Here is a 17637-nt window from a genome sequence, read left to right as displayed (position 1 = left end):
ACTGCCTGAAAGGGTTCGCTTTTTATCTCTTTCAAACTATTCTTTACACCCGTGTTATGTTCTTTACATATGCATGCAACAGCGTATGTACCAAACTCATCAGGGCTGGTGACGATTGTCTGCCCGTTCTCAGCAGCAGCATCGTTTTGGATGTTTTCACCGTTATCGTGTTCATTTTCCTCACTTCTATCAGGGATGTGGTGATCGGCATTATCGGTTGCTTGACTGAGGAAATGTTGAACAGTTTCTGTACCTGTTGTTGCGGAGCGTTTGCCGTTGAAATCGTTTCCAACGATCCCTGCTTTCGATACGGCATTGGAGAGAAGGTCTTCTGCCATGGCTTTTTGTTTTTCTTATCAAATCTGAAATAACAATGAGACGAAGTATAGTATAATGTACACTATATGGCTCACAGAATAAAACCCTGACGTTAATTTTATTTCTAATTTTTTTGAAGTTTTGAAGTTTGAAATTTTTGAAGATTTACTACATTTGTGGAAGAATTGACATAACAGGTAATTATCAAATCAGTGACCAGACTGTAAGGTTTGAACCACTCACACCGGGAAGGTCCCATACTATTTTGTTGGGTTATTTAACGTGCACGGTGTGTGGCTCTCCCAAAACACGGGGCCTCCATTTAACGTATCCAAACGGACGTCCCTAGCCGAAGCTAGGTACTCATTGACACCTGAGTGAAGTGAGGAAAGTCGTGTAAAATGCCTTTCCCAAGGGCAAAAGATCGGTGACATGGGTAGGATTCGAACCCGCGACCTCTTTAGCCTGGGCCAAACACGGTACCGCTACGCCACACGACCCCACTAATTAAAGTCACTGGCAGACGAAGTCAATTCATTTCTATGTAGATGAAGCAGCCCACGTGTCATCTTTGGCTACCAGACAATTTACGTCAGCGATAAGATTGGAAGTAGTCTCCAAGCTGAGGTCTAGGCTTATTTAGGCGTGGTTTTGGTGTTTTTCTAATTTTTGTTTGTACCGCTATCTTTTTTCGTCAGTTTTGGGCACTGCCCTGCCGATAATAATTTTTTTTTACAAATTTGACATGTTTGACTACCTTGAGGTTATTTAATCATAAGTTTTCCATTCTTTCTTAGTAAGGAACGTATAGATACATGCCTACGTACATGTAATGAAGAGAACATTGTATTCCTGAGCAGCTAAATTCGTGTTTAAATCACAGTTCGGGTTAAACATTTATTTGTGGTTCTACATTAGATGAAAGTACAAATTTTCTGCACAGTTTGGAACGTGTTTCGTTCATTTTAGGAAAAAATGTGCATAGTACACAGCAACTGATTTTCTACTGCGGAATTTCAAGAAGATCATATTAAGAAAATATAACAAGCTTTAGGTAAGATGGAAGGATTGAGACATTCAGTACTTACAGTGAGACTTATGTGAGCGGCTTGGGTCCAGGTGGAGCCGAACTCAACGAGACAATATAGGCTCGATCCCGATAAAATATGGATGTTGAAAAAAACATATTCCACATACGTTATACCCACGTGAAGAAGTCATAGCTAATACTATATAAAACATCAAGGTATTGAAGTCTAAAAATGTTTACATTGTAATGTGCATGAGATGTGACGAAAAGTCTTTTGCTGGAGCTCTAAGTCTAAGATATATAAAGTTGGTTCCGTAAAAGAAAAATTAAGAAATGTATGTATGGATTTAGAGACTTTTTATGGTGCTAAGCTGTCCCTACCCTGCAGGGAGATGAAGTGGACTGGTCCAACTTCTTCGAATTCTGTGGACGTGGGTGGACGTTTGCGAGGTATAGACATATGCAAATGAATGATGTACCATACTATTATTATTATCATTAAAGACGAAGTTTTAACTTCCAACACTAACTCCAAAGAATTGGGACTTACCCCAAATTTTCGGTTGACTCCATCAACCTTGTTCACGGAAGGCACGTGCCCGTAGTAGCGGATCATACGTGCCAGATAACTTGTGTCGCCCCCCGTCTCTACTCAGGGTAGGTCTGTGAGCTCTTATGTACAAGGTTGATAGGGTCAACCGAAAATTTGGGTTAAGTTCCAATTCTTTGTAGTTAGTGTTGGACTTCAAACCTTAGTCTTTATATCATAAAGACTTGTACCAACACAGATTGACTTTAATTCTAAGTGCATGGTAAACCTGATAAGACTCAGGAACCTGATTAAGACTTGGAAGCCTGTCTGTAATTAAACACGATAGTTCAAGAATGCTTTAAATTGTCTCGATATGTAATAGGTCGGTACTCGGTAGGTATTGACAACCTGAAGCGAGTTGCTGGGCTTACAAACACCGCCACAGCAAAACTCAGCTCTGGTGGAGGACAGGGACGACCGGAGAAGAAGAACCCATTGTCTCCCGTTTTGACATCATCGATATCTCCGTGCAATGTTCAAGGTCTTGATCAGATCTATTCCCAGTGTAAGGGAAGTATTCTTGATACAATCCGCTAGAGGGCGCAGATACTTAAAACAACGTGTGCCATCATTTGCGAGGATATGAATTGGGGGATCTGAATAGGCTGGCGTATTTTTCAGTAATAAGGCCAGTGTTAAAAGGGTTCTACAATGTCCAAAATGTGATAAGAGAGGAAAATATCTCGCCATCGTTAACACCTGGATCGTGAGAACCCGCGAGATTTCCTTGACTTCTGCCTGCTGGAGGTTGTGAAGTAGGAGAAGGTAGAAAGTCTGACAGAGGCCTATTTTTGCCAAATCGCACTATTCCTAGCCCTTTGTACTTTGTTGTCTTTATAATGCTTTATTTTTTGGGGTGGGGGGGGGTGGCTAAGGGAGTCAATATCATGTTGTTCCTTTTCCATCTGGGAAGGTGAGAAGTCAGTTTCGAGTTGCTAAAACAGTACTCGAAACGTCAGAAGGTATGGAGACTCAAGGGGGGGGGGTCACCAACGTGAGAACCTGGATCGACTGTTCGGCTTCGGTCTGTTGAAGCTAGCTTGAGAGGCAGGCGAAGGTTGAGGGTCTGAAGCCCCTCTCGTACAGTCATAGATTTGGCCTCCCAAACACAAGTCAAATGCCCGCTGATCATAGTTATATGGCTGGGTGGACGTAAAGTCGGTTGGCGTTTGCAATTGGTGAATTTGGCTATGGTTCGACCTAGCTCCCGACCTGCTGACTAAAGTTGGGGGAGTTTGGCAGGGTTCGGAAGGCCATATTTGGCAATGTGTGACAGGGGCTTAAACTTCCAGCTGTAAAATGTTTCCTTGATTTATTACGCTCCGAATAAAAAACATGAGAACCGACAACGACGTCGACCTATAAGTATTCTACACTAGATTGGGCTCGATAGGACACAGCAGATTCAGAGCGTTAGCGGACTGATTGGCACCAGTAAATGGCAAGACAGTGCACCATGAACTGCTCTAATAATTTGCAAGTCGCTAAAGAGATGACCAGTATTCTCTGTCGCAAAATGTAGCATCCTTGTTCTCAAACTCTATTCTCCTAGTTAAGCCCCTGTCACATATTCATGAATCAGACTCCCGAGCGCTAGGAGAACGCCGAACTATGGTTAGGAGTGGGTCGGCGCAAAGTCGGCTGGGTCAGCTGATTTTCGGGAACAAAGTCGGCAAAAGGTCGTGAATGCTTGGTATAATCAGAGACATTCTGAATACTGAGGGGACTAGCCTAGCATTATAGAACTAACCACATTCATAGTGACGACGATCTATGTTGTATTTCTGATTCAGAGGGGACATCTGCCAACGGAGGGATTCTGGCACTACTTTAGATGTACCCACCATCAACTTATACATGACTGCATTGTTTGTGACTGATCAAAAGTACATGTGTGTCAATTGATAAGTATGGGAACCGTATATTTTTTTCTCTAGTATAAAATATAGTCTTTGACATAGTGATTTCTATGTTACAAAACGTTCTGTACAAATTCGTGAACCTTTGACTTTAAAGTTGAAGTAAATTGTCTAGATGTTTGAAAGTAGTTGCTTTATAATCATTGGATATTATGCTAAAATTGGACCAACTGACACTGGTTCGTTTCTGTCTAAAGCATAGAAACGAGGGGTATTTTTGTCCTTCCTTGAGTTATACCTATGATATTTGTCCATTAACGATCACCTCCGTACCTGCATTCCTCAAGATAACGTCCTGAGGATGTTTACCTTCTTATATATGATAACCTGTGAACGGAATCGTTTCCAACCGACAAACACTTGGCAGTTGTTTCATTCCCAGCGAGAGTATGTAAATATCTCCCCGCGGTGAATCGCCGTACAGTAGCTTCACTTTCCAGCTCTATCATAGAGTCCAGAAAACAAGCTTTTCCGAACGACAAAGTACAAAACGGATGTTCGACGGTTACGGGTACGTTATCTTATGTATAATTCGTGTTTATGTAATGTTTGTGAGTCAATACAGCGTCTGTAACAGATAACGTAATGACTAGTTGGCGTCGATAGATGCTAAACAAAACCCCCTCCGTAGCCCCAAGAATTCGCCAAAAGCCCAGTCTTGGAAGGATTTACACTCACTGTGCAATAGGCAACCTGAACTATCGTCCCGGAGAGACGAACGGATACAGAATGCATCCGAAAAAAAAAATATTGGCAAAAGCCGAACGGAGACTTCCAAACGCCAGAAAGTGCTTTTATCGAAGCAACCGTTCCGGTTACTTAGCAAGTGACCTCAAAATAACTAACTGTTTTGCTATAGCACAAAACTTGAAGTAACGGAATGAAATATTTGCAGAGGTCTGTATAAACTTTAATAAGGAAAAGGGAAGCAGCAAATTCAAATGTTTACACTTAGAGAAAGGTCAGTTTGGGAAAGGTACCGCTGCCTGAAGAGATTTGTAATAATATTAATATTTGCACCATCGAGTTTCCTGCTTTTCGCAAGAGCCTTTAAAAAGTACAAACACTACTAACATCAAAACAGCAGCTTGTGGCATTTACATTTCTCTTACAGCTACTTCATATTCATTATCAATAGATTTCAGGGCATACGATGTCATCTTGGTGACTTTGGATGGTTTTTATATTTTTCCACTCCTTAACACAAAATCATATTCTTAAAAATCCTATTCATCAAACACAAAATTAAGCCACCTGCCCTTCTAGTGCCCCCACTTCTCCACCCCGCCAACACAGCTCTGTTGACTCACAAAGTCTTCATATCAATCATCAAGGCCGGATAAAAACTTTTGATGTCTTGATAAATATGTTTCAAATTTAGCCCAGCGTCCTGTGGATGTTTTTTAAACAGATCAAGCATCTGAAATGGAATTTTACAGACCATGATGACCCCAGCCGGATAAGGACTGAATCATCAGACAATAACAAGACGTGTCTTTCTCCCAGTCGACTTCTTAAAACCTCTTTTATACTATGCGTCGATGGTAAATGAATTCTTAAATAAAAGATTTTCAAGTTGTAAGGACGTTTTTCAAGTAACAAAAATCCTAAGCTTTCCATAGTGTTATTTGTAAGCTATATGTATTAGTATGATATACTATGCGTTGAGCTCTAATATGTGGCCTCAAAATATAACTTTGTTTTGTTAAAGCACAGAACTTGAAGTAACAGAATGAAATATTTGCAGAGGTCTGTATAAACTTTAATAAGGAAACAGGGAAGCAGCAAATTCAAATGTTTACACTTAGAGAAAGGTCAGTTTAGGAAAGGTATCGCTGCCTGAAGTGATTTGTAATAATATTAATATTTGCACCATCGAGTTTCCTGCTTTTCGCAAGAGCCTTTAAAAAGTACAAACACTACTAACATCAAAACAGCAGCTTGTGGCATTTACATTTCTCTTACAGCTACTTCATATTCATTATCAATAGATTTCAGGGCATGCAATGTCATTATGTCAAATTACAAGACACTATATAAAGTCCTAGATTAGACATTTGGATTTTCATACAGTGTTGTGGCAGCATCGTGGGTCACCATGAACACCTCACTCCTTATCCTTCTGTGTGGAACTTTTGGGCAAGGTAAGACGTATCGGTCATTCTTCAGAGTTATATCAGGTCTGTCAATTTGAATGTACGCTTTCTTAATACTCACTTGTTTTATCATCTTCCTCAGTGTTTGGCGGGGCTGATCAAGACGAAGCCCAGCTGGACGCCCGAGGTCCGTCCGCACTTATCGATGCAGGAAGCAGCGACATCAGCGCTGGCGGGACCGAAGACACGGATGCGGAAGGTGGGTTATTTGGGTCTATTAAAGGCATCCAGCGCAGTTTTTAGGGTTTGGAAGCCCGGTTTTCTTTCAAAGCCAATATTCTAGTCACTTATCGACATACTGAGTTGAAACCACAGTACCCCAATGTGTATGAACCCTAAGGGACAAAATGTCCAAAATTCTGACAGAAAATGGTTAGTTGAAGGGCCCTGTCTGGGCTGGTTTAAGTAGAGCCCATAAAATAAATGACTCATCTTTGATGTTGTTTCTACAGTTAAATACCCAAGGTATGAAATAATGATTGAAATGTGCTATAAATAAATGTGAAGCAGTATCATAAAAATTGATTTATTCAGAATATTTACAGTTTTGCTGCTCTGAAATCGAATCGGATGCCTTTAAAATGCTACATTTTACTGTTACTGTCATATTCATTAGTTTACTGTTCGTTCTAAAATGCTTTGCTGTTCTAAGCAGCTCCCGTGTCCTTCTCGCTGAACGATGTGATCCACCGGCTCCTCCAGCAGCAGGAGGAGATACGACAGCTCCAGGTAATGGTGGCGAACAGAGAGCGCACGGTCCAGAGTTTCCGCTGTGAGTATTGTTAAAAGTACATAAATCGTACTGAATTAAGTGCAGAACTGTTGCCTTGTTTTGCTCAAGGCATTTTTTGCTTAGTGTTGCGTTCAATAGTTGGGTGTTGAAAGGCACTATTATATGCATCAATGCCCAGCCAGGCCCAATATTATGCCCCTTCTGTGCTTTAGGCCTGTCTAGAACTCCTGTTTTTACTTGAACGTTTCCTTCCATGCCCTACCTATGGCCTAGATATAACATCAGTCCAATTCAAGGCATCAATTCTTTTAGTCCGACATTGCCATCAAACTGACGCTGTCGAAAAAGCTATTCCCATTTTGGGCCAGCCTGCTTTTAAAAAGGCATTTGTTTCCATGATATACATCCAAAATGATTTGACGACACATGCAAAATATACCAACCGTAACTCGCTGGCCGTGACATCATGGCGAACGCTCGTTTTTAATGCCGATTATTAACGATCTACGATTCGTTTGCTGATTCCAGCATTTACAAGAAATCACTGGCATCTGGATTTTCTCTTATTTTTTCTCTATTTATTTCATGTTTCGTTTTAGGTGAGTCTGGTATACTCAACACTAACATCAACTCCGGTTCCGGCAGCCGGCACCGCGACCTGACCGCCACGTTCAGCAGGAGCTTCCCGAGAACCCCCGTGGTGACCGTTGGTCTCAGAAAGGTGGACAACAGTCGTGACAGGAACCTTCGCGTCACGGTCGTTGTACAGTCCGTCTATGTTTCTCACCTGACCGTGCGATTCTGGACCTGGGCTGATACACGCCTGAATAGTATAGGCGTCAACTGGATGGCCTGTGCTTAAGGTGTAACAGAAGTTACATCAAGGCGATGTAACAGTAGTTACATCAAGGCCGGAATGGTTTGGCAGTAAGAGTTTTAACTCGGGTCAAAGCCAAACCACTACTCAATCACCCTAAATGATTGTTTTGAGACTTCAATAAAAGATTTCACTGCATGCAATATTTTGTCTCTGTTTTTCTTCCTTTCATATCCGTATGTCAGACGACAAGTTCGCCAAGTTATAGTCTATGCACATATAATATACTGAGCTAAGTGTAGTATCAATGATAAAGGAATATTAATAAAGGAGGCGACACCTTTGAATTCTAACACAAATTCTTCAACAGAGCTAAGGTCTTTCGAAATATACGGCTCCCTCAAAAGAAGGAAAACAAGTATATTATTGAAAAAATAGATTTGCAGCTAGCCTTGGTAATGACTTGCCATTTTTACCTATTTTTTTTACTTAGTAGGTTTTATCCTAATAACCAAACCTCTATAGCTATTTAGCACAGATGTCATAATATAAAATAATCAACGCAAGGGTTTGCAGAGGCCTTTATATATCTTGATGAGGGATGACATACGTACTTTTTTAGGCCTACAGCCCATCTTTGGGCATAGGTCACGGACTAGGTCCCTCCAACTGGGTCCGGGTCCTCTCTATCAGCTGCTCCTATTAGGGATGAGGAAAGTAGCAAATTCAAATGATGCAACACAAGGAAAGGTCAGTTTGGGAAATGTATCAATGCCTACCCACAGGGACTCAATTGTGATTATTATTTTGTATCACCAACTTCCCCGCTTTTCGTAAGAACCATCGAAAAGATCTAATATTACTAACACCAAACAACAGCTTGTGGAATGTACATTTCTCTTACGGCCACTTTATGTTTGTTATTAATAGATTACAGGGCAGATAAAGCTGTGAACTACAATATAATAAAATATAGATTATTAATTAACCAAACGGAGTTTTATAGAGCATTGCGACAATTAAGTAGCACATTCAAATGTTGCTACATAAAGGAAGGTCAGAAAAAAATATTAGCTTTTTTAATTGACTTGTAAAGTGACTTGTAAACAGCATATGTTGCGTGGAGAAGTTAGTCAAGAGCTTCACCATCACTAAGAGCTTGCTGGAACATAATTTTATCGAAGAGAATGTTTGTCGTAATCATCGTCGCTTAAATCTCTGTGAGAATACAGGTAAAACAACAAGTAGACTCTAGATCATCACAGCACAGGATACATTTCTCTCTACATGCCGTCTACGATCCTACCGATTGTCGGTGTAACTGCACTCGGGGATGGTACGGTATTCAATGTACCCGTCGGTCTGTAGTGTGTTTTACGTTCAAACGTCTTGTACTCGGCGGAATTTGGCCTCCCAGAAATTGAACAGTTGTTTTCACCCCTCCAGCACATTTGAGGTGAAGGATAATTACCCTACAAAGGACATGTGATTATTGTCGTAGCCTGGCCTTGAAGCATTTAAGCACAATTAAGCCATTGACAACGTAAAAGATGCCGAGGAAGGGTTAATTTTCACTGTACTGAGTAGTTATGAATCTAAATGTTTCGGTAAGAAGGAACAGGAATAGGCAACTTCCCCCAGTCATTTTTAAGATACGTAACCACGGAGGCTAATTTTGACAATGCGATGTTTTAAAAAGTTACTATCTATCGTGGGCTGTCCACAAACAACAGCTCTATATATGAGGGTGGCATCAGAAACGTCTAGATTATCACAACACAGGATACCATTTCTCTCTATTCAATGTCACGTTAACGGCCCCAGTGTATTTTATGTTTATACGTCTTATTCTCCTCTCAGATCAGCAGCATTTTGTCTGAATTCCTCCCACCCATTACAAAGTTGTTTTCACCCCTACTGGACACGTAAGGGCAAAGATAGTAATCTTGCAAAGGGTGCCGGAGCATTGTTCCGACCTGGCCTTAAAGCTGTATGAAAATCCTACAACAATTGCTATATGATGCAGGATGTGAAAGTACCATATTAAAGACACGCAACGTAAAAAGTTCTTTGTCTACGAAATTCTTTGAGCAAACCTTTAAACCGTACATACCTGCATAAGATTGTAATAACGACTGTAGCCTGACCATCTTCCATCAATCAAACAATTACAAAGAAGCGTATTATTTTGACTTATTCCTCGACGACTTGACAGACCTTGCCCGAAGGCACGATTTACAGACCAACAAACACACATTGTATAGTGGCATAGTGGGCCTAAGAACAAACCGTTTCCTTGTCGCGTATCCTTGTGACACCTGGCACGTACACACTCCGGAACAAGAAATGGATGGGTCTTCACAGCAATTCTCTGAAAAGGAAGCAATCGATAGGGTAAAATCGTGTTGGCTTGCAGTCAGAACCTGAAATGGGCGGGTCTTCACATAACGATTCTCTGAAAAGGGAGCAAATAATAGGGTAAAATCTGGTTGGCTTGCAGTCAGATTTTAAATGTCGAGCTTTGCTGTATAAAGGCAACCCCTACTACCACATGGTTCTGTAGCAGAGGTGTGGCCAACTGAAGGACGACCTCGACCTCAACACTGCTTGAGAGGCAGCCTGAGATAGATCTACCCGGAGAACAATCTGCCGAGACGCTAAGCACCCCTCGGAAGCATGCGGTCTTGAGTGAGTACTCAGTACTGTATTAACTGAATTTCCAATATCTTGAATTGGTCTCAAAACAAGTCGTTCTCAACATCATGACAATCAAAGACCGATTGGAAGTAATCTCTATCAAGGACGGCAGTTCTGTACTGTCTCTGATAGTGAGGGGACAAATGCAAAAATAAACAAAAGGCAAACCGCAGTTAAGTTTTTTTATCATTAGGGTCGATGGCAAGGTAGAATGGCTGACACGTTACTAGTCCAACGATCTTTGGGTGACCTCCTCAGAAATTAGGCCCATATATTTGGTAATTTTCTTGTAATGTTAAACAATTCTTTTCGAAATCATGACGTGCTCTGCTGTTGTATACAGAATGCACTAGTTGTGGCTACGTTTGAAAAATATACATTCAGAATTTGACCACAAGTTAGACAATAGACAATAGACAAAGGCTCCTTTAATGCCCTGGTGTCATGGCGCTCTTTCTTCTTTTCAAACAGTGTCACACCACCACATTAGTCCAATCACAATCGTTGACATGTTAAATCTCCCAGCGCTATGCCATTAACAAAGGTAAATTAGTGTGGCTGTATACTTATGACCTGCTCAACAGCCTTATGATACAAAAGTAAAATGCAGCACGCTGAAGATGCATTTTGCCGAGGTTTTTTTATTGTTTTTTCTTTTATGATGTGTACTGAAGGTATTTTGAACTCGCAGACTGACAGGATGTAGTCTCTAATTGCTGATTTGTGTTTAGGTGTGTACGCTGACGTGATGACTGGTCCATGTACATCAGGGTTTTTGTCCTGGGTGGCCCTGGTGCTGATAGGGACGACTGCTTCAGTGACTGGGCAAGGTAAATCTCATGTTAAATATTTCTTGGTCTTAAAAACACAATTTATGAAGCACTGCATCCACATTATCATTATTATGTCCACCTTCGCAGAAGGGAAGAAGAACAGAGTTGGTGAGCCTGCTCACCCTACATATGAATGTATTTGGCTTTGAGTAATAATAAACAGTGCAGTAGTTTGTTGGGATAGACCAGGTGAAGGTAAACTTTATGCATTTGCAAATGTTACCTTTCTAGTTCTTATTAGTATTTCTTGTTTTCATCAAAGACAAATACGAGTTCTTCTTTCAGTTGAATCTTTTAATGACATTCAAACCAATTGTATAATTAATTTATTTTCCGCACAGTCTGTCAAAACCCGCTTGGGATGGAATCTGGTGCCATACCTGATAGCAGCATCACTGCATCGGCAGTCGATACACACAGTCAGCTACAGCCCCGCTACGGGTGGTTACAGGGGACTGCTGGTTGGGGCGGCTGGGGAGCAGGGCGCTCAATTATCGGACAATGGTTACAGGTAGATTGTTTACAGTTTAATTGATGAAAAGAAATCATCTATGTAATGAAATAGAATTCTTTGAATGCAATTGTATTCACTGCAAGTACCCAACCTTTCGTACGGCGTTAGTGTTGTTGGAAAGATTTGCTCCATGTTACATTATAATAAAAGTAAAAACGATAATGCCCTTTTACTATATTAGGTGGATTTAGGGGTGATCAAGCGCATCACTGGCATCGTTACTCAGGGTGCCCACATGCAGGTTTACTCTGGGTATTCATGGGTGACGTCGTACAAACTCGAGTACAGTGGAGATGAAACGTTTTGGACAACATACGCTAACAGCAATGGCTTAGATACGGTAACCTTATACATACATACATTTACTTTTTGTTACACATAAACATACCCTCTTTAAAATACCACATTGTCCGGACTCTATTCTGTCCAGTTCTATTATTTTCGCAAAACGTTCCTATGTGATCACATTTGCACGCTTGATAACATGACCTGGGTATCACACACCTATGGTTGTCGTCAGCGTAGGTTTAGCTTACTGAATATACAGTATATTTCTGATGGAGTTTAAAGGTATGGTGATTACAGGGCCTTGCGCCCTGATCTAAATTATACATTTGCCTTCTAGGTTTTTACCGGCAACACTGACACGGACACACCTGTAACGAACTTACTGGACAATCCTGTCAATGCCCGTTATGTGCGCTTCTACCCTCAGTCCTGGAACCACCGAATCGCGATGAGGGTGGATATTCTAGGGTGCAACACTGAGTGTAGGTTTCTGTTGTAGACTTTCATCGGTTAGAGTGTTGTTAGTGCTGTTTGTCTAGTGATCATGGTTACCCGCATTAAAAAATAAAGATATTGTTTTTGGTATGTGTGTGTGTGTGTGTGTGTGTGTGTGTGTGTTTCCACAAGGTCCTTATGTCATTTTGTAATCGACAGCCCGGCGATATATGATTGTGTTTGGTTTTAGTCAGTCCCAAGGAAAGAACGCCTCGCGCCTACATCTGGCATTGCTGGCTGTTTTTACAGTAGTTTTAAATTACATGATCTCTTTGGTAGCTGACAACTAGTGCTGTTTCCCTTGCACGATAAAGACTTTTAGACGTTTTGGTGATTGAGAAGAAAAAAAAAACAATATCTAAATATTTCATACAGGTCGAGGTCTTTAAATCTTGTTAATCAAATTGAATATTCCATTTATTACCAGTGCTCTGGGGGCTGACCCTCGATGATGCCGGTGCGAGCCATCTGAACGTTTCATGGACAGTCGTTGGGAGTCTCCCGATCTCGCGCTACAGGCTTCACTACCAGCCGGCAGACGGGTCGGGCTCGTCTAAGGACCTCTCTCCCGCACCAGGAGCGGGAGCCACCTCAACAGCCGTGCGGGGACTGCTGGCCCAAACAGAATACACCCTAACGCTGACTTCTTTTGACCAGGGCAATCAACAAAACGGAGAAATCACTGGGACATTCACCACAGGTGGGTTAAGGATGACCAAGTGGATCAACATCCCACGAATTTGTGAAACATACGTATACAAAATTATCTTCTTAACACGAGACTATTGTGATGTATTTACCTCTCTTTTGGATAAGAATGCTGCAAGGTGGAATTCCCAATTTGAGTTACATTGGATGAGCGTAGAAAATGTAATAATCGTTACTTTTTCCCCATCTAGTATAGACTAGAATTGTATACCTTTTCTGTTATGTTCGTTTAATAGAATACATTAGGTCCAATCTCCGTGCTATAATTAACCGTTACAGTATTTCTGTTTTGTGTCAAATAAAACATTTTCCATTACGCGCTTTAAGGAAATATAAACCAACAGGAATGCAATTTATCCCCCTCCTCCCAGTCTGTCAGAATCCACTTGGGATGGAATCTGGCACCATACCTGATGGCAGCATCACTGCATCTGAATACGCGGACTCCAGTCAACTGCCCTACTTCGGGCGGTTAAAAGAAACCAGGGGTTGGGGTGGCTGGGGACCAGGGCACCAAAGAACCGGACAATGGTTACAGGTAAGTAGACATTATAGGGTTTTCACCTCGTGTATGCTTGCACGTTAACGTTGTGGTAGGTATTTTTTTCCCTAGAATTAAGTACAGTACCCAGGCTTTTACCTTGCATAATTCAATACATTGAAAATAATATTAATTACGGCGTTGTTGTTAGAATTATCCACTACACGCTACGTTATTATAAAGGTCAAAACATGTATACCTTTTAGGTGGATTTTGGGATGATGAAACACGTCACAGGCATCCTCACTCAGGGTGGCCTCTTCCCTGCTTATACCTTTCACTATTCATGGGTGACGTCGTACAAACTTGACTATAGTGGGAATGGAACTTTTTGGACGACATATGCAGACAGCGGCGGCTCAGATAAGGTAACTTGGATACATCAATATTCTTTAAAGATAGCTGAAGATTCATAATTATCTTAATTAATATCATGCATATCTACATCAAAGTATTCATTGTATTCCTATACATAAAACATGCCCTAAACAAAATACGAAATTTGCCCTTGCTTTAGTCTGTTCCGTTTCAATCATATGTTTTTCAAAATTTTTCGCTGCGATCACAAACGTGCAAACGATGGCTGCGTTAGATGAATTGGGTTTAACTTATTGAACACTGCTTATGTTAAATAGAATGTCAAAAGTATGGAAGTTGTTGGTGTCTTTGGTAGTATAAAAGATGTGTGAAACAAAAGCCCTCATTTGAATTATACATTTTGTCCAGGTCTTTGCGGGCAACACGGACACAAAGACTCTTGTAATGAACTTACTGGACGACCCCGTCGATGCCCGTTATGTGCGCTTCTACCCTCAGACCTGGCACAATCGTATCCTCATGAGGGTGGAGATTCTAGGCTGCACCACAAACAGTATGTTTCTGTTGCTGCATTGGTAAAAGTCTAGTCCACGGGCAATTTTATATCACTGTCAATATGCCGGGAGGAGTCATCTAACGTCTTTTGGACAGTCGTTGGAAATATACCATTCTTGCGCTTGACTATTGTTGCTCATTTAATTATACCGGACTGTTATTTCTTTATGGTACTTACGTTTCATCACAGGATATTATTTCAGGACGCTCAGGGCAAAATGGCCTCACAGCAGACTGAAAGTGGAAGTTATAAAGTTCTCTTAACTATTGGCGGCGTTGTCCAAAAGAAGGTTAATGTACGGAGCATGGATTCCTAGATCCTAATCCTCTCATTTCCTTTTATAACTGAGACAAATTAAAGAGAGTTTGGATGATACTACTAGTACCCGTCATTTAAGCTTTAAATGGCCTTGTACATGGCACAACGTTAACAACAAGTATACCCAGGTTTACGTTCGTTAAAATCAGTTTACATTGTCATTACATCGGTTATCGGCTTGAGAGGTCGAGACTGCTTTAGGCTCTAAATATATCCTGTCGTTGTACTTGTAGTTGTCGGCGTTGACGGCGGTTGGACCGACTGGAGCCCGTGGTCTGGCTGTAACGTGACGTGTGGAGTCGGGACGGAGACTCGGGACAGAACCTGCACCAACCCTGCACCAGAGAACGGAGGGGCAGACTGTGATGGACCAGATCAGGAGACACGAGATTGCGACACTGGAGTGTCGTGTCCAGGTAGCTCTAACATGTATCGCCAGAGATGTAATTTCAGTACTCATTTGGCACTCATTTCAACATTTGAATGGTGGAGACTCAGTGTTTTCAGTACCTTCAGTTTTAATTTATCTCAATGCAGTTGACGGCGGTTGGACCGACTGGGGCCCGTGGTCTGGCTGTAACGTGACGTGTGGAGTCGGGACGGAGACTCGGGACCGAACCTGCACCAATCCGGCACCAGAGAACGGTGGGACATACTGTGATGGACCAGATCAGGAGACACGAGATTGCGACACTGGAGTGTCGTGTCCAGGTTGCTCTATAAACATGTATCGCCAGAGATGTAATTTCAGTACTCATTTGGCACTCATTTGAATGGTGGAGACTCAGGGTTTTCAGTACCTTCAGTTTTAATTTATCTCAATGCAGTTGACGGTGGTTGGTCTGACTGGAGCCCGTGGTCTGCCTGTAGCGTGAGGTGTGGTGTCGGGACGGAGACTCGAAACAGAACCTGCACCAACCCTGCACCAGAGAACGGTGGGACGGACTGTGACGGACCTGCTCAGGAGGCACCGGAATGTGATACGGGCGTGTCTTGTCCAGGTAGCTTTAAGTATACGTTATATCACCACAGATGTATTTTAGTACTCTTATCGTTTAACCTGCGCCAACCCTGCACCAGAGAACGGTGGGACATACTGTAGCGGGCCATAACAGGAGACACGGGAATGTGATACAGGGGTATCTTGTGCAGGTATATCTCTGTAGATGTAGTTTTGACGTTTTCCCCTTTAGATACATGTAACTAAGATAACTTAGCAAAGAGAAAAAATATACTATATCTGGTGCGCGTTTATATTTGTAATATTTCGCAGAGGGCGTAGTTAAAAATGTCGAACAATAAAAGTAGCCTTGAGTTTGACTTAGGTCTTCTATTACAGCGTTTATACAAATAAGACAAAATGGATTATAGGCTAAAGCATCATCTAGCCTCTGCATTTTAAAATGTAATTCATAATAAGACGTCCATGCTTATTACATATACAATGAATGACATGAGGCACAACATACAATGTACTAGCTAAATAGTAACCATAACATTGATAATGGGTACAGGTACAATGATGATACAGAATTTATGCCCGTAAGTTAATAAGAATACTTCCAAGAAGATTAAAAAATACTTTTAAAATTGTGTATAAAGCATTGACATTCTGCTTTAGTTGCAGGATTGGGTGCAGGAGCTATTGCCGGTATTGTTGTCGGAGCGATTCTAGCCGTGGTTCTGGTAGCAGCCCTGGTGTACATGTGCGTCTTCCTGATTCACAAGAAACGGGCTGGCATGGGTACGGAGGACGGAGGTAAGGAACATACGGAGCATCTTTAATTTGTGTAGCAGCCATTTATACGCCTCTCTAGGGATTTAGTGAGCGTCCAAGCTTCTACTGTGGCAGTGAAGAGTCAAAAGAATTAGATTTTTCTTGAATGCATCATATGCCTTTCCCCGTAAACATTTCTTTGATTTCGCAAATTCAGTAGGAAAAATACTCCCTTAACCTTGACACCAGTCCCTATGATGTATGATTTGATTCCAGAAACTTAGTTGCAGTAAGATTCAATTTTGATCTCCACTTAGCATATTATCAAGTATCGGCTACAGTATTTTATCAATTTCACGACAATCTTCTTCAGGTTGGAATACTTGTAATCTCACAAATTTACGGGTCATGTGATATTAGAAATGCTGAGACGTCATCAACAATTGGTCAAAAGTGGCAGCATAACTATAATGTTAATTTCTACGTCTTTCCAGGCGTCAGGGACAACGATGACAGGGTGTATGACACCATAGATGACGCGAAGGTGGCGTCACAACGAACCGGAATCGGAAGTGACAAGCGCGAGGTTCCCATGGAAACCCTCCGCCCGCCAGCCGTCCAACCACGCCAGTCCAGTGACATCCGATTGGGGCTGGAGCAACGACCCGGAAGCGGAAGTGACGAGTACGAAGTTCCCATGGAAACTGTCCAAACACACCAGCCCAATGACCACCACCTGGAACTACAGCAGCGACCCGGAAGCGGAAGTGACGAGTACGAGGTTCCCATGGAAACCGTCCAACCACTATCCTATCAGCCACCACAGCCCAGCCCCTACTACCTGGAGCTGAGGCGATGACGGGTACGGCGTCTCCCTTGGATTTAAACCCTGGAGCCGACAACCGTCCGGTCACTATAGCCTAGGGGACAGTATAAAAACGTACCACATCCGGATCCAAGGGACGCGTCACACGACCCGGAAACTAACTATTAGAGTTTCAGCTACTGCTGAAAATGCCGAAAACGTTTTGCCTGATTTCCATATTTTGTAGGTGACAATTAGGAATATTCTTACTCTAAATGTGCT

The 17637-nt window shown here is 41.9% G+C and overlaps 2 protein-coding genes across 2 annotated transcripts; both read left to right on the top strand.

Moving 5' to 3' along the window:
* Positions 1-5932: 5932 nt before the first annotated feature.
* LOC109463827 lies at positions 5933-7724 on the top strand. Its single transcript, XM_019760701.1, has 4 exons — positions 5933-6003; positions 6098-6214; positions 6671-6787; positions 7348-7724. Exons 1-4 carry the CDS (start codon positions 5958-5960, stop codon positions 7608-7610), a joined length of 543 nt encoding a protein of 180 aa, XP_019616260.1. The 5' UTR covers positions 5933-5957; the 3' UTR covers positions 7611-7724.
* Positions 7725-12345: 4621 nt separating this feature from the next.
* Positions 12346-17409, top strand: LOC109463734 (hemicentin-1-like). The gene is made up of 9 exons (XM_019760582.1): positions 12346-12379; positions 12820-13092; positions 13472-13638; positions 14368-14512; positions 15067-15243; positions 15371-15544; positions 15661-15834; positions 16455-16592; positions 17045-17409. The coding sequence occupies exons 1-9, from the start codon at positions 12346-12348 to the stop codon at positions 17407-17409; spliced, it is 1647 nt and encodes a 548-aa protein (XP_019616141.1).
* Positions 17410-17637: the final 228 nt, after the last annotated feature.

This window comes from Branchiostoma belcheri, unplaced genomic scaffold (genome assembly GCF_001625305.1).
Source record: "Branchiostoma belcheri isolate BF01 breed outbred unplaced genomic scaffold, Haploidv18h27 scaffold13, whole genome shotgun sequence".
NCBI classification, from domain to species: Eukaryota; Metazoa; Chordata; class Leptocardii; order Amphioxiformes; family Branchiostomatidae; genus Branchiostoma; species Branchiostoma belcheri.
The sequence above is the reverse complement of the archived record's forward strand: the minus strand, read 5'-3'. Positions and strand labels throughout refer to the sequence as shown.